General features: G+C 48.0%; 1 protein-coding gene across 2 annotated transcripts in view; it reads left to right on the top strand.

The window, feature by feature from the left end:
• Positions 1 to 20694, top strand: part of xpo7 (exportin 7) — a 131914-nt gene that overhangs the window by 90900 nt on the left and 20320 nt on the right. For both annotated transcript variants that reach the window (XM_070866166.1, XM_070866165.1), the window contains exons 13-21: positions 231 to 336; positions 1741 to 1876; positions 4081 to 4154; positions 6820 to 6900; positions 8572 to 8635; positions 9026 to 9134; positions 11093 to 11199; positions 15327 to 15415; positions 18535 to 18642. In XM_070866166.1, coding sequence (XP_070722267.1) covers positions 231 to 336; positions 1741 to 1876; positions 4081 to 4154; positions 6820 to 6900; positions 8572 to 8635; positions 9026 to 9134; positions 11093 to 11199; positions 15327 to 15415; positions 18535 to 18642 — 874 coding nt within the window. The remainder of the gene's footprint in view (positions 1 to 230; positions 337 to 1740; positions 1877 to 4080; positions 4155 to 6819; positions 6901 to 8571; positions 8636 to 9025; positions 9135 to 11092; positions 11200 to 15326; positions 15416 to 18534; positions 18643 to 20694) is intronic.

Below are 20694 nucleotides of genomic sequence, written 5' to 3' on the forward strand. Positions count from 1 at the left end.
TGACTCTGTGGAACGAGTTTCCAAAGTGCCTCCCAATTACATCACCATCTCGTATCTTGAAAAACGCTATATTCATACCTGATACATGGGGAACACTGCAGGCGAGTGACTAATATTAAAAGGGTCAGTTTTACGAGAGGGCCTGCAGTCCAGGAATGAGTCGTGTGTACATGATCTGTATTGTGCGATTAATTACTGTTGGACTAATTAATACAGTGTTTTTCCCACAGGTCGTTTGACATGGCTGGTGTACATCATCGGGGCAGTGATTGGGGGCCGGGTTTCCTTTGCCAGTACAGACGAACAGGATTCAATGGATGGGGAGCTAGTTTGCCGGTGAGTGCGGAATTGTCCATTACATGTGGAGTTTGCACCCACCATCCGACCGCACAGCAAGCTCCAATGGTTTCAGGACAGAGGAGCAAAGCAGCTGAGGGCCGACTCTGATAGAAAACTAGAAACGTAGAAATTCGGTGCAGGAGTAGGCCATTCGGCCCTTCGAGCCTGCACCACCATTCAATATGATCATGGCTGATCATGCAACTTCAGTACCCCATTCCTGCTTTCTCTCCATACCCCTTGATCCCTCTAGCCGTAAGGGCCACATCTAACTCCCTCTTGAATATATCTCACGAACTGGCCTCAACAACTTTCTGCGGTAGAGAATTCCACAGGTTAACAACTCTCTGAGTGAAGAAGTTTCTCCTCATCTCGGTCCTAAATGGCTTACCCCTTATCCTTAAACTGTGACCCCTGATTCTGGACTTCCCCAGTATCGGGAACATTCTTCCTACCTCTAACCTGTCCAACCCCGTCAGAATTTTATATGTTTCTATGAGATTCCCTCTCATTCTTCCAAACTCCAGTAAATACAGGCCCAGACGATCCAGTCTCTCCTCATATGTCAATCCTGCCATCCCGGGAATCAGTCTGGTGAATCTTCGCTGCACTCCCTCAATAGCAAGAACGTCCTTCCTCAGATTAGGAGACCAAAACTGAACACAATATTCCAGGTGAGGCCTCACCAAGGCCCTGTACAACTGCAGTAAGACCTCCCTGCTCCTATACTCAAATCCTTTAGCTATGAAGGCCATGCCATTTGCTGCCTTCACCACCTGCATACCAACCAATGACTGATGTACCATGACCACCCAGGTCTCGTAATTCAGTGTGGAAATTATTCAACATGGAAAGACACGTCGCTAAAAGCCTACTGCTTCCAAGCGGCATCCTTCCACTCTACTGTTCGTCCCTCAAGTTATTGGCCAATGCTACCAGGGCCTTGGAGAGCGATCCTAATTATAGAGCAGAATTTCCACTGCCGCACAAATTGGGAGATTGCGCTGCCACACAACTGATCGATATTTTATTACATTTGTAGCAGACTCCTGTTCTGATTGGTGCTTTGCTGGTTAAGTGCTGTTTGGTGGCTCCTCCAATAAAATTGGCGATTTGAGTCTCCCAACTACCAACGTTATGGAGTGGAGGTGACTGGGTTATATCTAACCCGCTGCATCACCACCAATCCTGTCGACCGATGATACTTGTGCTTTTGCCAAAGCACTTTGTATTGGCGTGAGACGCGAGTGTGTCGGTATGGGTTTGGAGACTGCGGTAAAATGATCTTGACAGTGACAAATGAATTCTTCAGACACTCCCCCGATACAGAAGTCGGAGACACTTTACTGCTGGCATTGTGCACTGGGGAGATCTGACTGTACATTTTTGGGTCATTCACAGTGTTTTGCAACTGATGAACCTGACTGACTCGCGACTGGCTCAGGCAGGCAACGAGAAGCTGGAACTGGCCATGCTCAGCTTCTTTGAGCAGTTTCGGAAGATTTATATCGGAGATCAGGTCCAAAAGTCCTCCAAGGTAAAAGGGGCTGAAGTTAATTTGTCTTTTAGTGCTTTATCTGTTTTCTTTCATTGGTTTCCATTTGGAATGTCTGTTGTGATTGCCTTTTGTGGTTTGCTGGGCAATAACACACGGCAGTAACTGCTTCTGACTGTACAGGCACAGACTTGCATTGAAATAAAAGCCGCCTTTTATATCATAAGAAATAGGCGCAGCAGTAGACTGTTCAGCCCCTCGAGCCTGCTCCACCATTCAGTAAGATCATGGCTAATCTTCCACCTCAACTCCACTTTCCTGCCCGAACCCCATAACCCTTGATTCCCTAAATGATCCATGGCAATACTTCAAAGAAGAGCTGGGGAGCTCTCCCCAGTGTCCTGATATTTATCCCACAATCAACATAACAAAAACAGGTTATCTAGTTATTATCACATTGCTGTTTGTGGGTGCTGTGTGCAAACTGGCTGCTGTGTTTCCCACATTACAACAGTGACGTCACTCCAGAAGTACTTCAGTGACTGTAAAGTGCTTTGAGATATCCGGTGGTCGTGAAAATGTAAGTCTTTTAAGTCTGTTCTTTAATTACATCTCTGAACCATGCCTAAAATGCTTCACGGCCAATGAATTACTTCTCCAGGGCAGTTGCTGCTGTTACGTAACAGCCAGTTTGAACTCGGCAAGATCCCATAAGCAGCAAATAAAGCGAGTGGCCTTTTATTGTTTTCTTTGGTGGTGGGAAGAATGTTGGCCAGGACACTGGGAGAGCTTGCTGCTCCTCTACGAGAAATGCAGCTGGATCTTTAACATTCCCCTGTGCAGACAGATATCAGTTTCACAATTCATCCAAATGGTGGTGCCTCTTGACAGTGCAACACCTCCTCAGTAAGCCACTGTAAGATTATGAGCTCAGTTGCAATGGATGGGGATCCCATGTGAATCTAGCAGAGAGCGTTGTGACTCGGGATTACTACAGAAAGTTGGCCGTGCGATCCAAAAGTAATGCATGTAAGGGGATCAGCAACCAGTTTGTTAGACAGTGGAATCCTGTTACAGATTATGATCAACAATGGTTATTAAAGTACTCAAGGGTGGGCAGCTTTGTACTAGATTCACATAGGATTCCCGGACTCGCGATCAGGAGCAGAAACTCTTTCTGCTTTGGCCCACCCCCTTGCTCAAGGGCACAGATGTCGATGTACTGACCTCACTTGCCTGTCTGCCTAATACTGGCACAAAACACACACACACATTGGTGGGTGGGACTCAGAACCACACAGACACGTTTTGCCATCAGAGGGATGTAAAGAGCAGCAGTCAACCCCTCCGAGAACACACTGAACTGTTCCTTCATTTTGCTTGCAAACGTAACCGTCTCTGCACTTTCAAAGTGGATGTGCAGCGCTTTTGGATATTTGAGAGACATGATAATCTGCGATGTAAATGTAAGCCTGTCTATAATTTTCATTAATATATTCACTATTGAGTTCAGCCTTTCTGCAGTGTAACAGATATGGATACAGATGAAAGTATTGCATTTTGCTAAGGAGTTAAGCTTATGATTAAGGGTTTTTTTTGTCAGTTGTAAAGCGGCATTTTGAAGATGATTTCACTCTCCATATTTCATAGTTCTGCGGCAGCCACTCATCAGCACATACAGTGCACGATTAATAGGGTTAATGTTCCTGAGCAGCTTAGCTTGTTGGCTTATCCGTCGGGCAGCTGAAGAGACGGGACATGTGAGGGCCAGCCTTTGTATGGCGCTCCATTTTAACCGTCAGCTTGGCTCCGTCGGTGGCACTCTTGCTTGTGAGTCGGGACATTCTGGCTTCATGGCTCACTCCAGGAACTAGAGCACGTGAGCCTAGACGTTCACTCCAGTGCCGCACTTGGGGAGTGCTGCACTGTCGTGAGTCCCAGCTTTCACTAAGACGTGAAACCGAAGTCCTGTCTGACCGTTCAAGTGAATATAAAAGATCCCACAGCGCCATTCGAACGAGAGCAGGGGCTTCTCCCAGTGTCCTTGCCAACAACTCCTCAGTCAACATCACTGAGACTAATTAACTCATTATTCATCTCGTTGCTGTTTGTCGGACTTTGCTCTGCGCCTATTGCTGCCGCATTTGCCGACACAAACACACTTCATTGGCTCTGACGCACTTTGGGACACGCCAGTGCTGAGTGCCTTTGGCCTCTAACGAATGTTACCTTTTTTTCCTGTGCAGTTGTATCGCAGGCTGTCCGAGGTCCTGGGACTGAACGATGAGACAATGGTCCTGAGTGTTTTCATTGGGAAAATGTGAGTGTATGCGCCCAGGTGGTTAAAACAAGCCTTTGCTTACGACATTTGCAGAACCAGCTGGTGCAACAGCAGGCTATGGGCGAGGGGGTGAGAACAATGTTTTCCCCGCGCAGCTAGCCCATGTCCCTGACTGTTGTGTGGGTGGATACCAAGCGGCAGATAGACAATTTGCAGACAGATAAATTGGTGTTTGATTCTCCCTGGGCCCTCTGAGCAGTTGCTTCTGAACATGACTGGTGCTGAGATAATCGGTGCAAGTGGCAGGGAGCAGCCCGGACCGCTGGGGAAGGATCAGCCTGTGTTGTACTTCCCTGAACCCCCATTTACTCTGTAGCTGTTAATTGAGTGCACGTCCAGTCCCCACTTGCGTCCAGAGCGTTAACACTTTCGAAAGTAGCTGCTGCAAAATGGAAATAAACCCCCGAAGATCCATAGCATCTCAAAATGGAGTTCATGTTTCGGGCGAAAACTTTGTCGGACACTCAGTTCTGATGAACGTTCTCACTGGAAACGATGACCTGTCTTTTCTCCTTTTTCAGCTGCTGTTGGACTTACTGTACACTTTCATAGAAATCATAGAAACTTACAGCACGGAAGGAGGCCAATTCGGCCCATTGTGTCCGCGCCGGCCGACAAAGAGCTACCCAGCCTAATCCCACTTTCCAGCTCTGGGTCCGTAGCCCTGTAGGTTACGGCACTTCAGGTGCACATCCAAGTACGTTTTAAATGTGGTGAGGGTTTCTGCCTCTACCACCCTTTCAGGCAGTGAGTTCCAGACCCCCACCACCCTCTGGGTGAAAAGATTTCCCCTCTAAACCTCCTGCCACTTACTTTAAATTTGTGCACCCTGGTTGTTGACCTCTCTGCTCAGGGAAATAGGTCCGTCCTATCCACTCTGTCTCGACCTTCCAGCATTTACTGTCGAGATTTGTTCCAAGTGGGGAAAGAAAGAGACACTTGATACTGAACGGATAACTAGAGATACAGGGCATCAGAATCTGTGTCCTGGTGCAAGATCACGGTTATACTGTAAACGCTGAGAGAATTCACCGACAGTCACACAAAGCCCGAGCGGTGCCTACCACCTTCTCCTCAGACCCTTCAGCACTGTTACCTTGCAAAGGAGCTGCTTTTCTGACATGTAACTGGAGACACAAGTGGGAAAAACCCATCGAGAGCCATTCAGTGTTTCAGTGCCGAAATTCTTAAACTCATAAAGTTGCCTATTCCATTTAAGTTGCTGGCTGACAGTTGCATAAGCTATAAGCAGCATTCAGAAACTCACTTTGTGATTCTGAAATTTTAAATAGTTTCTACTTCCGAGCTCAGTTTTCAGATTCACCGTGTGCAGCTGAACCAGTTTAATGGCCGTATTTGGGGGATTCAACCTTGGGCTCACTGTTGTACTCACAGAGCCTGCCTTTAGCTGTGGCCAGTCATAGACCCATCAGCTCGCAAGTGGAGCTGCATTACTCAGACCCCTAGTGGCCAATTGAAACCTGCTGGATGCCGTGCTGTGCTGCAGAGTGAGATTCCGAGTTCTGCATCTTGGTCCTCAAAGTCCAGGCAACTTGCTCCTGTTTGCGCTCGGATGTCTTCATTCGCTGGTTTGGCCGTCCTTGGCACTGCTGCCTCACTGGTGGATAGATGCTACATTAGAACTGTCAGCGCCGGCAACATGAGATACACGCCAGATAATGGGGCCATGAATTCAGACTTTACGGGGAGAAATTAAACCAAAGGAACCTGGCGTGAATCCGACAGGATCGGGCACAATGCTGGTTACACCCCGCCTGATTTAAGTCAGTGGACGGGGGAGGGGAGGGTGGGGGGTGGAAATGCGATCGGAGGCTTCCTTCGGAGGAATGCCACCGACCTGAAAAAAAATCTCCGAAAATACTTAGTGGTCGCGGAGGAAAGTAGGGTTCTGGTCGGAGATCTTCATTCGCAGCGCAGCGTACAGAGACATGTCCTCCAGATACATATCCTGGGATCACGTGGGCCTGTACCACCAATCACTATGTAGTATTCTCATTGATAATGGGAGCTCTGATTTTACAAACTCTTTTACAGTCTTGGCACAGATTCTCGCTCGTTTTACCATCCAGCAGGTAGAGCCACGGTTTAAGTGGCACGTGCCGTGTGCCGTATCCATCACGAAGAGGGAAACTAATAATGCCTACAAAAAAAAAACCCCAGCATTTCTCACATGAGACCCAATTCCATCTCAGCTGAGGACTAGATGGTTTGTGCCAGAAATCGATGTTGAGTGCGTGTGGGGAAATGCAGAGTTGCCCTGCTTGAAAGGGCTAAACGTAAGTGGGTCAGCCCCACTCCATCTAGCATTGAAACCTCCAATACTGAACTTAGATTGAGTACTTTGTACAAGTCCACCATTTACCTCCAATTACCATATTTACCTGTAAACCATCCTCACACTCCCAAAGATGAACCAGATTTTTTTCCCACTTCAAAATATATTTGAGTACATGTGGTAATCTGTCTGGTGCCCAGTGCATCTTCCTCTCTGCTTTCAAACAATGCAATAACTCTCAAATGTGTTTTTGATGTGTAAACTGGAGCTTTTCTGTTGAGCTTTGACCATAAGGACGTCTGTTTTGGTTTTTGACTTTTAACCATTGATTCTCTGATCACCAACCAGAATCACCAACCTCAAGTACTGGGGAAGATGTGAGCCAATCACCTCAAAGACACTGCAGCTCCTGAACGATCTCTCCATTGGATATCCTTTGATCAAAAAAAAAATCCACTGGATCACCCAAACTGTTGATAGCTGATTAGCTTCCCGAAAGCCAAGGTGAAGGATCAAAGGCCCACTACGGCTTGTTTGAAGCAAACCAAGGCATGAAGAGGAGGTGGTGCTCTAGGTAACATCACGCTTGGGTCCAAAAAGCCTGCGCATTGTTGGAGGAAAGGGAGGGCAGGAGTTCCAGCCTTCTGAGATCCAGGAAAGCATAGGTTAGAGGAAGAGGCACTATTGGTTCCAACACCTTGAGGGTACAGAATGGGGGAGAGTGAGTAGGATAGGCTATGTGCGGTTTAAGAGTGCCGTTCAGAGCAATAACAATTAAATAGAGGACAACAAGAAAGAGGAGGGAAAGGTTGGAGGGTAGAGGTGAGGCAAGTAGTCTGTGTTTAACACCAAGCTCTAGCAGCATAATAACTGCAAGGAAAGTGATTAACACTCGAAAAATCGATGGTCTTAATGGAGTACTCGCGTGAATTTTTGGAAAATCAATCACGGTGTTGAACAGCAGCAGTATCAATCACTGTGAGCACTAGTGTGTAACATTGGGTCTGCATAAACCTGTGTTCAGAAGGGACCAGTGTTGATGGTTATTGTAAGGTGGGGGGAGAAAGCCACAGCCCTCGCTTCCGACCATAGATATACCCAGAATCGTCGTGTCAGCGCTGACTTATATTGGAAACCTTTTTTTTTAAAGAGACCTTTAGCAAGCCCAAACTTGCTCATTTAGTCCATACCTGGATTTTAAAATAGTTTTTTTTGAAGCTGTAAGCAAGACTCTGAAGGAGTGGCCGGTGGAAAAGTAGAAAATAAGCAATTGGTCCACTTGTGTGTAAAAATAAATATTACTGATCAACCGTCGGATGTATCAAGGAGGGCTGAAGGGAAGTGGTGTTTGCCTCTACTTTATAGACCCCTGTGGAGAGCTCGGACCAGTGATGGTGAGAACTTGGGTTTCAATCAGCCTGACCCTGGCCCGGGAGGCTTTCCGATTCCAGAGCATCTCGGCTGTGGGCGACGTGCGGTAAAATCCTCGGTGGTTTGGTGGCACAGCACAGTGCTGGAACGCAGGCTGGTCCAGAACCAGGGGTCACAGTCGAAGGATAAGGGGTAAGCCATTTAGGACCGAGATGAAGAGAAACTTCTTCACTCAGAGAGTTGTGAACCTGTGGAATTCTCTACCACAGAAAGTTGTTGAGGCCAGTTCGTTAGATATATTCAAAAGGGAGTCAGATGTGGCCCTTACAGCTAAAGGGATCAAGGGGTATGGAGGGAAAGCAGGAATGGGGCACTGAAGTTGCATGATCAGCCATGATCATATTGAATGGTGGTGCAGGCTCGAAGGGCCGAATGGCCTACTCCTGCACCTATTTTCTACGTTTCTATGTGTTCCTCTAGTGCAGCGGGCGGGGGCGCAGTAACTGGAAGCCATGCCTCTCCCCAAAGGCAAGGCAAAGTCAGAGTATAATTCATCCCAAAGCTCTCTCAAACACCTCCCAGCTGCCAAATGCAAAGACTTGTAGGGTAACCCCTTTCCCCCAGTGACTGGTGTTTTGGACTAGGGTGGAAGAGGAGCAAACACAAGGAGTGAGCGAGGGTATTTGAATGATGCCACTGGTAGATTGTTGTCCTTGACTCTCTCTCTACATACAGCAGTGTGAGGAAGCTGGTGAAACTCACTGCTGTTCAGTTCATGCTGAATAATCACACAGTAAGTACCTCGTACCTCTCATTTTGTTCTCGCCCTTCTCTCTGCACCTCACTCCCTTATATGGGCGATATGTGCTAAATCCGTTTTGGTGGATGCGTAGCTTGCTGATAACGGGTAAGCCCCCTTACGCAGGTGGTGGTGATAATCGCCTTTACAAACTTCGCTCCATCAGAAATAGCATCATTTCGGGCTAACCACAGCAAAGACCCACTAACTGACATGCAATCCCAAACTTTAAAACCTCCGGTGACTCTCTTTTTGGAATTAAGATTTTCAAAGGTTTAAAATGTACTCCGGAGATTGCCGGCGGCCTTAACGCAGTGTATTGTGCATATTTATTAATTGTCAGCCAATGAGTGAGTAATCTTTTGTTGCATCTTGAATTGACAGAGCGAGCACTTTTCATTCCTGGGCATCAATAACCAATCAAACCTGAGCGACATGCGATGCCGGACTACATTCTACACAGCACTTGGACGATTGCTTATGGTTGATCTAGGTATGCAAGAACTGCGAAACATCAGAGCAACGGTTTACCCGTCGATCTGTACAAGTCGCACGGCTGTGTGTCCAAGGTCGTTCACATTAGGTTCACTCAGCTTAAAGGATCCATGTTCTCCAAACCTACTAGTGCTGTAACATGGTGGTGATATTCTGTAACCAGTGCGTACAACACTGTCTGATATCGACTATAGCTGCTTGCAGTTCTACAGCTCCATGCGTGCAGGAGCCATCTAAAAGCACTTTGGAAGGTAAATTCGGTGTTCTCAGCGATTAGCTGGGAACGTTAGTCAGAGAGTCGGGGCTACGATGCCTTGCTTCTGTTCCACGCGCCCTCTGAATGTGGCTTCTAGCTGGGATTGTAGAATTTACCCTTTCATTTAGGATGTTCTGGGGGCACGGTCAAAACAGGAGGATTTCAAGGAGGTTTTTGAAAGCAGAGAGGAAGGTGGCAAGGCAGAGGGAACTGGGCGGGTCTGCAGCGGCTGAACAAACCGTGGCTGAACGAAGCGTGGGAGCTGCGGACAGGAGGTTGTCCAGCGTTGGGAGAGTGTAGTCGTAGGGTGCAAGTGCCAGATCGCTAAGATAGGATGGAAAGACGCGATGGCCGGAATTGAAAGTGAGCAAGAGTTTTTCTGGGAGCCAGGAGACATTGTAGAATATTGCAGGGCCACCACCTATAGTGTGGTCAATCAAATGGACGATGAAGTTCACACATGGCCAAGGCTTTGCGCCTCCCTGACAGATTTTTCCAGCAAGGTCCCAGTTCCTGGATTTCATTGAGCTGCTCGATTTTTAGCTGGGGTGTAGTGGGGAGGATGCAACAGGCCTTGGCACTCCTGGTTCACGGGGATAAAACAGCCCAGAGTTCCCCAGCAGCATACTCCGGGTGAGCATAGAATCTGGCTTCGCTCTGGCACCCCTCCAGCCAGCTGTTGACCGATTGCCGCTCTCTGTGAAGCTCGCCCACAATGCACAGCTACTTGGGAGAGATATCTGTGAGTCGTCTTCTTGCGTATGGAAGCAGCAAAGCAAATCAAATGTCAACATCCAAGTTGGATATCCAGACCAAAGCTTCCGGTGTAACAACGTGGATATCTTGTAGGCTGCCTGCAACTTCTCTCTGAGGGCAGTGCTCAATGATAGAAGCATATAAAATTCTGACGGGATTGGACAGGTTTGATGCAGGAAGAATGTTCCCGATGTTGGGGAAGTCCAGAACCACAGTCTAAGGATAAGGGGTAAGCCATTTAGGACCGAGATGAGGAGAAACTTCTTCACTCAGAGAATTGTGAACCTGTGGAATTCTCTACCACAGAAAGTTGTTGAGGCCAGTTCGTTAGATATATTCAAAAGGGAGTTAGATGTGGCCCTTACGGCTAAAGGGATCAGGGGGTATGGAGAGAAGGCAGGAGTGGGGTACTGAAGTTGCATTGAATGGTGGTGCGGGCTCGAAGGCCTATTTTCTATGTTTCTATGTGCTCCAGGGTCTGATTAGGAACGCCACAGTCGCATGATGGAGGGGCTTTAATCTTCCATCTATGGAGAAGGTGGCAGCATCTACCATGGCCAGTTCTGAGGCGGTTGATGGTTGTCTACAGTTTGCGAGGAAGGTTTGATCCTTCAGGCTGTACTGTGGGGTCCTCTATAAGGAATCCATTCCGTATGTCGCACATCTACCAAGCATTTCACCATCGGTCATCGAGACTGAGGGGAGGTCGCTGAAGGGCTTCGGCAATGGTTCAAAATGGCCGTCTGGATTTGGGACGTTGAGGGTTGTTCCAGTCGGTCTGGATCGGCATGTCTTTGCTGGTGTAGAGGTTGTATTCTCTGGGGACTGCACAATGGTAGCGTGAGTGACTGGCAAAGAGTCGATGGCTTCAGGATAGGATGTGAGAGCGTTGGTGTTTTAACGAGAGACTGTGTGTAACCCACCCCCTGTGCTGCATCCCACAGGTGAGGATGAAGACCAGTTTGAGCAGTTCATGCTTCCCTTAACCGCGGCCTTCGAAACCGTGGCACAAATGTTTAATTCAAGCACATTCAATGAACAAGACGCTAAGGTACAGGCACATTTCATCCTATTACTGTTCTAATCCCCCTCCTAGCCTCGACTTCAAAATGTTTCAAGCAAACTGTGTTGCATCTGTAAAATTGTAAATGACGAATAACTTGGTTCTGTAGCTTTAGCATCATAGGAACAGGAGTAGGCCATCTAGCCCCTCGACCTAACTCCATATCCCTTATTACCTTTGGTTAACAGAAATCTATCAGTTCCAGATTTAAAATTAACAATTGACCCAGCATCAATTGCATCATCAAAAGAGAGTTCCAAACGTCTACCACCCTTTGTGTGTCGAAGTGTTTCCACTTTTCACTCCTGGAAGGTCTGGCTCTATTTTCTAGACTATATCCTCTAGTCCTAGGCTCCCCAACCAGCAGAAATACTTTCTCTCTCTCTCTACACCAGCAGTTCCCCTTCATATCCTGAAAACTTCAATCGAATCACCTCTAAATCCAGTGATTACAACCCTCGTTTGTGTATTCTCTCCTCGTAATTTAACCCTTAAAGCCTATGCTGCACTCCCTCTTTTGAGCCCCTTTAGTTGCGATGTGTGAAGCAATCTCCGATTAACAACCCCTTTTTAGGATCAAAGCAACTAAGATGTACTTTCATGTTCATTTTCTCTGTTGATTTTTGATTGACTGGTGGCCAGTAACATTGGGTGAGTGGCTTAACCCAACAGTGTGAGCAAAGTCACTGAGTGTACATGCAACTGAGGTGCCTGGGCTCTTCACAGAGCCACCTCCTGTTACTTAAATTCCACACTGGGCTTGCACTTCGGTGCAGTACTGAGCAGATGAAGCGCTTTGTGACGTTTCTGAACGATGTAATAAAGCGTTATACAAGAGCACACGTGTTTGAGCAGTCACAAGGAATGGGAATGCTGAACTGGTGCATAAGAAAGAACATAAGAACATAAGAATTAGGAACAGGAGTAGGCCATCTAGCCCCTCGAGCCTGCCCCGCCATTCAATAAGATCATGGCTGATCTGGTCGTGGACTCAGCTCCACTTACCCGCCCTCTCCCCATAACCCTTAATTCCCTTATTGCTTAAAAATCTATCTATCTGTGACTTGAAAACATTCAATGAGCTAGCCTCAACTGCTTCCTTGGGCAGAGAATTCCACAGATTCACAACCCTCTGGGAGAAGAAATTCCTTCTCAACTCGGTTTTAAATTGGCTCCTCCGTATTTTGCGGCTGTGCCCCTTAGTTCTAGTCTCCCCCACCAATGGAAACAACCTCTCTGCCTCTATCTTGTCTATCCCTTTCATGATTTTAAATGTTTCTATAAGATCACCCCTCATCCTTCTGAACTCCAAGGAGTAAAGACCCAGTCTACTCAATCTATCATCATAAGGTAACCCCCTCATTTCTCGAATCAGCCTAGTGAATCGTCTCTGTACCCCTTCCAAAGCTAGTATATCCTTCCTTAAGTAAGGTGACCAAAACTGCACGCAGTACTCCAGGTGCGGCCTTACCAATACCTTATACAGTTGCAGCAACACCTCCCTGCTTTTGTACTCCATCCCTTTCCCCATGCAGGCCAACATTCCATTTGCCTTCCTGATTACCTGCTGCACCTGCAAACTAACCTTTTGGGATTCATGCACAAGGACCCCCAGGTCCCTCTGCACCACAGCATGTTGTAATTTCTCCCCATTCAAATAATATTCCCTTTTACTGTTTTTTTTCCCAAGGTGGATGACCTCACACTTTCCGACATTGTATTCCATCTGCCAAACCTTAGCCCATTCGCTTAACCTATCAAAATCTCCTCGTAGCCTCTCTGAGTCCTCTACACAACCCGCTTTCCCACTAATCTTAGTGTCATCTGCAAATTTTGTTGCACTACACTCTGTCCCCTCCTCTAGGTCATCTATGTATATTGTAAACAGTTGTGGTCCCAACACTGATCCCTGTGGCACACCACTAACCACTGATTTCCAACCGGAAAAGGACCCATTTATCCCGACTCTCTGCTTTCTGTTCGCCAGCCAATTCTCTATCCATGCTAATACATTTCCTCTGACTCCGCGTACCTTTATCTTCTGCAGTAACCTTTTGTGTGGCACCTTATCGAATGCCTTTTGGAAATCTAAATACACCACATCCATCGGTACACCTCTATCCACCATGCTCGTTATATCCTCAAAGAATTCCAGTAAGTTAGTTAAACATGATTTCCCTTTGATGAATCCATGCTGCGTCTGCTTGATTGCACTATTCCTATGCAGATGTCCCGCTATTTCTTCCTTAATGATAGTTTCAAGCATTTTCCCCACTACAGATGTTAAACTAACCGGCCTATAGTTACCTGCCTTTTGCCTGCCCCCTTTTTTAAACAGAGGCGTTACATTAGCTGCTCTCCAATCCGCTGGTACCTCCCCAGAGTCCAGAGAATTTTGGTAGATTATAACAAATGCATCTGCTATAACTTCCGCCATCTCTTTTAATACCCTGGGATGCATTTCATCAGGACCAGGGGACTTGTCTACCTTCAGTCCCATTAGCCTGTCCAGCACTACCTCCCTAGTGATAGTGATCATCTCAAGGTCCTCCCTTCCCACATTCCTATGACCAGCAATTTTTGGCATGGTTTTTGTGTCTTCCACTGTGAAGACGGAAGCAAAATAATTGTTTAAGGTCTCAGCCATTTCCACATTTCCCATTATTAAATCCCCCTTTTCATCTTCTAAGGGACCAACATTTACTTTAGTCACTCTTTTCCGTTTTATATATCTGTAAAAGCTTTTACTATCTGTTTTTATGTTTTGCGCAAGTTTACCTTCGTAATCTATCTTCCCTTTCTTTATTGCTTTTTTAGTCATTCTTTGCTGTTGCTTAAAATCTTCCCAATCCTCTAGTTTCCCACTAACCTTGGCCACCTTATACGCATTGGTCTTTGATTTGATACTTTCCTTTATTTCCTTGGTTATCCACGGCTGGTTATCTCTTCTCTTGCCGCCCTTTTTCACTGGAATATATTTTTGTTGCGCATTATGAAAGAGCTCCTTAAAAGTCCTCCACTGTTCCTCAATTGTGCCACTGTTTAGTCCTTGTTTCCAGTCTACTTTAGCCAACTCTGCCCTCATCCCACTGTAGTCCCCTTTGTTTAAGCATAGTACGCTCGTTTCTGACATAACTTCCTCATCCTCAATCTGTATTACAAATTCAACCATATTGTGATCACTCATTCCGAGAGGATCTTTTACGAGGAGATCGTTTATTTTTCCTGTCTCGTTACACAGGACCAGATCCAAAATGGCTTGCTCCCTTGTAGGCTCTGTTACATACTGTTCTAAGAAACAATCCCGTATGCATTCTATGAATTCCTCCTCCAGGCTACCCCCTGCGATTTGATTTGACCAATTGATATGTAGGTTAAAATCCCCCATAACTACTGCCGTTCCTTTTTCACATGCCTCCATTATTCCCTTGATTATTGCCCGCCCCACCATGAAGTTATTATTTGGGGGCCTATAAACTACGCCGACCAGTGACTTTTTCCCCTTGCTATCTCTAATCTCCAACCACAATGATTCAACATTTTGTTCATTGGAGCCAATATCATCCCTCACAACTACCCTGATATCATCCCTTATTAACAGAGCTACCCCACCTCCCTTCCCTTCCTGCCTATCTTTCCGAATAGTCAGATACCCCTGTACGTTTAATTCCCAGTCCTGGCCACCTTGCAACCATGTCTCTGTAATGGCCACCAAATCATACCCATTTGTAATGATTTGTGCCGTCAACTCATTTACTTTATTTCTAATGCTGCGTGCATTTAGGTAGAGTGTTTTCATCCTAGTTTTTAAACCATGATTTTTAGTTTTTACCCCTCCTGCAGCCCTTTTATATTCAGTGACCCTTTTTGTTTCTTGCCTTTGGTTTCTCTGCCCTCCAGGACTATGTTGTCCGGCTGTAGGTGTGTTTGGGACATGATGTCAGGGCCCGAAGTCTAACGTACTGGTGCTGGCACTCTTGTGCGTGCACGAGAAAATACATTAGCATTCAGCAGTCAGATTCTAGAGGGGAGTACTTGCCTGAAGACAGCGTTGTACCCCAGTGTATAACAACCCCTCTGATACCCCATTCTACTCCTGGTTTGTTTTCTCACAGCGCACGCTGGTTGGCCTGGTGAGAGATCTGCGAGGAATCGCCTTCGCCTTCAACGCTAAGACCAGCTTTATGATGCTCTTTGACTGGATGTATCCTTCCTGGCGTATCTCGGGAAACCTGCCACTCGGAATCAGCGGTGAACTGGAAATGGAGCAGCTGAATTTCAGATCTTGGGGGGGTGGGGGGGTGCACTGCTGCCGTGTCTGGGGTCATGGGTCCTCGTCGGGGGGTCATGGGTCCTCGTCGGGGGGTCGTGGGTCCGCATCGGGGGGGTCGTGGGTCCTCGTCGGGGGGGTCATGGGTCCTCGTCGGGGGGTCATGGGTCCTTGTCGGGGGGTCGTGGGTCCGCGTCGGGGGGGTCGTGGGTCCGCGTCGGGGGGTCGTGGGTCCGCGTCGGGGGGTCGTGGGTCCGCGTCGGGGGGGTCGTGGGTCCGCGTCGGGGGGGTCGTGGGTCCGCGTCGGGGGGGTCGTGGGTCCGCGTCGGGGGGGTCGTGGGTCCGCGTCGGGGGGGTCGTGGGTCCGCGTCGGGGGGGTCGTGGGTCCGCGTCGGGGGGTCGTGGGTCCGCGTCGGGGGGGTCGTGGGTCCTCGTCGGGGGAGTCATGGGTCCGCGTCGGGGGGTCGTGGGTCCTCGTCGGGGGGTCGTGGGTCCGCGTCGGGGGGGTCGTGGGTCCGCGTCGGGGGGGTCGTGGGTCCGCGTCGGGGGGTCGTGGGTCCGCGTCGGGGGGGTCGTGGGTCCTCGTCGGGGGAGTCATGGGTCCGCGTCGGGGGGTCGTGGGTCCTCGTCGGGGGGTCGTGGGTCCGCGTCGGGGGGTCGTGGGTCCTCGTCGGGGGCTCGGGCTCCATACCAGAGAGCAGCAACCATCTCATGCGAGGCCTCGTCACGTTGCCCGGGGCTTTGCACGGTGACTCCGGCATGGCCTGAAGCCAAGATTAATAAGCCTTGAGCGCGACCTACTTTAATGACTTCAGTTGGGTCTTTTGGAGTGTGGACTGTCCCGACTCCATGCTGAAAATAAGCACAATATAACATAGTTTTGAAAAGTACACAGTTTATTAACAGGATGGGTTAGAGAGGGCTTCAGAGGTCCCTTTGGAGTGCCTGTGATCTGCACTGATGGGAGTAGTAATTGACGCAGCAAACGCAATAACAGCAAAAACGGGGTCATTCATTGTCCAAGGCACTTTGATCAATTCAGTGCCTTCACATTACTGCTTTAGTTCCAGCGCAAAGTGCCTTTGGCCTTGCACCAGCACTAATCCTGGGCAATGTAAATCGCTTGTCAAAGCCCAAACTGACTCCAAAGTGAAGCGGAGTAAGACACCCGGGAATCTCACTCCAGTGTCAAGTTGGGCGCTGATTACGCATTCAGGCTGCATTCACACTGTACGGATGCAGAGCTGCTGCTGTGAATGCCCTCTTAAATTCTGTGCGAGTGAAAGGAATGAATAGGCAGGGGATCAACTTTTCATCCGCCCGTCTGTCGCTACTGATAACTTGAGATCTATTGAGGACACGATGAACCCGAGGAATAGCCAAGTCCTTTCCAAGGAGTGGTTGCGATGGTGATATGGAAGGGAATATGAGAGTAGCTCACGGTGTGTCAGGGATTTCAACTGATCTGGCAAATCTGAACGAGACCTTCCACTGTATTTTTGGGAGAGGGCTGGAGTTCTTTCAAAGGTTTCAGCAAATCTGACAACAGTCTGCTGTTGTAACGCGCAGGTATTAACCTCTTGTAAATGTTATTTTTTTATTCATTCACGGGATGTGGCCATCTCGTGTGGCAAGGTCAGCATTTATTGCCCATCCCTAATTGCCCTTCGGTAGAGAGCCACCTTCAACCGCTGCAATCCGTATGGATTATAGTTTTTTGCAGCAGTTTTGATAGAACTGAGTGTCTCGCTGGGCCAGGTCAGAGGGCAGTTAAAAGTCAAGCAGATTGCTGTGGGTCTGGAGTCACATATCGGCCAGACCGGGTAAGGGCGGCAGATTTCCTTCTCTAAAGGAACATTAGTGAACCAGATGGGTTTTTACAACAATCCAGTGTTTCACGGTCACCTTTTTATTTTTAATCTGCCGTGGTGGGATTTAAACTCGCATCAACGGATTGTTAGTCCAGGCCTCTGGATTACTAGTCCAGTAGCAGTACCACAATGATACCATTTCTAATTGTGTTGGAAATGGTTTAGATTCGATTCTGTACTCTTAGAAATCTAACTGTAGCCATTCGCTCTACTAAAATAGTAGTTAAAGAACATCACGTGAAGACATTAAGCATTTCCCATCGATATCGGCAGCAGTAATTTCTAGGCTGCCAAAATATTAAACTGAGGGAGCGCTGCACTGCCGGAGGGGCAGTACTGAGGGAGCGCTGCACTGCCGGAGGGGCAGTACTGAGGGAGCGCTGCACTGCCGAAGGGGCAGTACTGAGGGAGCGCTGCACTGCCGGAGGGGCAGTACTGAGGGAGTGCTGCACTGTCGGAGGGGCAGTACTGAGGGAGTGCCGCACTGTCGGAGGGGCAGTACTGAAGGAGCGCTGCACTGTTGGAGGGGCAGTACTGAGGGAGTGCCGCACTGTCGGAGGGGCAGTACTGAGGGAGTGCCGCACTGTCGGAGGGGCAGTACTGAGGGAGCGCTGCACTGTCGGAGGGGCAGTACGGAGGGAGTGCTGCACTGTTGGAGGGGCAGTACTGAGGGAGTGCTGCACTGTCGGAGGTACTACCCTATGGATGAAGCGTTAAGGCCCCATTTGGCTGTTCAGGAGGATATTGACATGGCACTGTTGGAGGAAGAGCAGAGAGTTCTCCCAGTGTCTTGGCCAACAATCCTCCTGTAAGCATCATCACTGAAGGCAGAGCAACTGGTCATTCAGTTGCTGTTTATGAGATCTTGCTGTGTACAAAATAGTTTCTGCATTTGCACACATAACACTGACAGCACTTCAAAAGTAACTGTGCATGAAGCGCTGTGAGAGGTTAGTGAGAGACCTGGTCGGTGCCGTATAAATGCAGGCTTTTACTTTCTTCGAGTCAATCACTTGAAATGCAGTCACTTATATGGCAAACAGAATGAATACACTTTCCTGATCTAATGAATGCTACTAAATCTGTACTCCCTCCTCCCTTGTTCTAAGATTGAGAGAAGTTCCAGTGATGGAGATTTGTTTGAACAGTTGATATCATTTCCTTAGCTTTCCCCTCTCACAGCTATCCTGCATACATGCCGATACTACAACGCGCAGTGGAACTTTGGTACCATGACCCAGCGTGTACTACGCCCATCCTCAAGCTGATGGCCGAACTGGTCCACAACAGGTAAAGTAACACCAAGGCTCCTGACGTGACTTCCCCCCCACCCCCCCCATCCCTGCCCCCTTTCCCGACAGGGGGGCGGTCTGGCCTTTGCCTGACTGCCTTGTTCACTGCGGCGGAGATGCAGGTTGTGGGGAAACTAGCAATGCAAAGGCCCAGTAATCCATCACTGGCTGAAACGGAGTTGGCTCCATGGTCGTGTGTCACTAGAAAAGTCGTGTCATTTCTGAGCCGCGGAGTCCTAATCATCTTTGTCTTCTCAAAAGTGCCTTTTTATTGTGAGACCTAATGTATTTTTCTCGCTGTTTGTGGGAGCTTGCTGTGCACAAATTAGCAGCCGCATTACAACAGTGACTACACTCCAAAAGTGCTGCTGTTGGCTGTAAAGTGTCCTAACAACATGAAAGACACAATATACATGCGCTACATACATGAGGAAGGACATTCTTGCTATTGAGGGAGTCCTATTGAGGGATTCACCAGATTGATTCCTGGGATGGCAGGACTGACATGAAGAAAGACTGGATCGACTAGGCTTATTTTCACTGGAATTTAGTAGAATGAGAGGGGAGCTCATCGAAACATGTAACATTCTGACGGGATTGGACAGGTTAGATGCAGGAAGAATGTTCCCGATGTTGGGGAAGTCCAGAACCAGGGGTCACAGTCTAAGGAAAAGGGGTAAGCCATTTAGGACTGAGATGAGGAGAATTGTGAACCTGTGGAATTCTCTACCACAGAAAGTTGTTGAGGCCAGATCGTTAGATATATTCAAAAGAGAATTAGATGTGGCCCTTACGGCTAAAGGGATCAAGGGGAATGCAGAGAAAGCAGGAATGGGGTACTGAAGTTGCATGATCAGCCATGATCATATTGAATGGTGGTGCAGGCTTGAAGGGCCGAATGGCCTACTCCTGCACCTATTTTCTATGTTTCTTTACAAAATGATTATAGTGTAAGGTGACCTGTAAAGGGAATGTTTTAATGTGTCATGGGGATGTGACAACCTCTCCGACCTCATGATCAGTATCTGATCCTCGCCCCTCTTAAAAGCAATGCCAGCTTAACACCGCTGCGGTGCCCAAGATCTGTCCTGTAGCTCCAGCACCCTCAGGGCCAGGGTAAGTGATTGGCACAGGGTGGTGTCCATGACTGATCCCCTAGAGCTGTGTGCTCGCGGGTGTAGCTCCATTTGGCGCCTGGGTGCTGCAGCTTTGCACAAAATGCCCGCGAGGCAGTGAAAGTGACATATTCTGAGCAGTAACAAATCACTGGTCCCAGTCATGGTCGTGGAGTTTACCGTGAGTAAACTGCAGCCTATTGTACCCGGGAATGCTGGGTCCAATTCTGGGATCTACACTTTGGAAAGGTCGTCAAGGGCCTGCCGAGGGTGCAGAGGAGATTTACCAGACTGGGACCCGGGATGGGGGACTTCAGTTAGGTGGATAGACTGGAGAAGCTGGGGTTGTTCTCCTTAGAGCAGAGAAGGTTAAGAGGAGATTTAGTAGAGGTGTTCAAAGTTTTGAGGGGTTTTGAGGACTGGGAGAAATTTAGAATTCAGCAGAGGAGGACAAAGGGTTTAATTAGGAGGGGGGAAATAGAGTATGAGAGGAAGCTTGCAGGGAACATAAAAACTGACTGCAAAAGCTTCTATAGATATGTGAAGAGAAAAAGATTAGTGAAGACAAACGTAAGTCCTTTGCAGTCAGAATCAGGTGAATTTATAATGGGGAATAAAGAAATGGCAGATCAATTGAACAAATACTTTGGTTCTGTCTTCACGAAGGAAGACACAAATAACCTTCCGGAAATACTAGAGGTGCGAGGATCTAGCAAAAAGGAGGAGCTTGAAGGAAATCCTTATTAGTCAGGAAATTGAGTTAGGGAAATTGATGGGATTGAAGGCTGATAAATCCCCAGGGCCTGATAGGCTGCATCCCAGAGTACTTAAGGAAGTGGCCCTAGAAATAGTGGATGCATTGGTGATCGTTTTCTAACATTCTATTGACTCTGGATCAGTTCCTATGGACTGGAGGGTAGCTAATGTAACACCAC

The sequence above is a fragment of the Pristiophorus japonicus genome, chromosome 22 (assembly GCF_044704955.1).
Source record: "Pristiophorus japonicus isolate sPriJap1 chromosome 22, sPriJap1.hap1, whole genome shotgun sequence".
Lineage (NCBI taxonomy): Eukaryota > Metazoa > Chordata > Chondrichthyes > Pristiophoridae > Pristiophorus > Pristiophorus japonicus.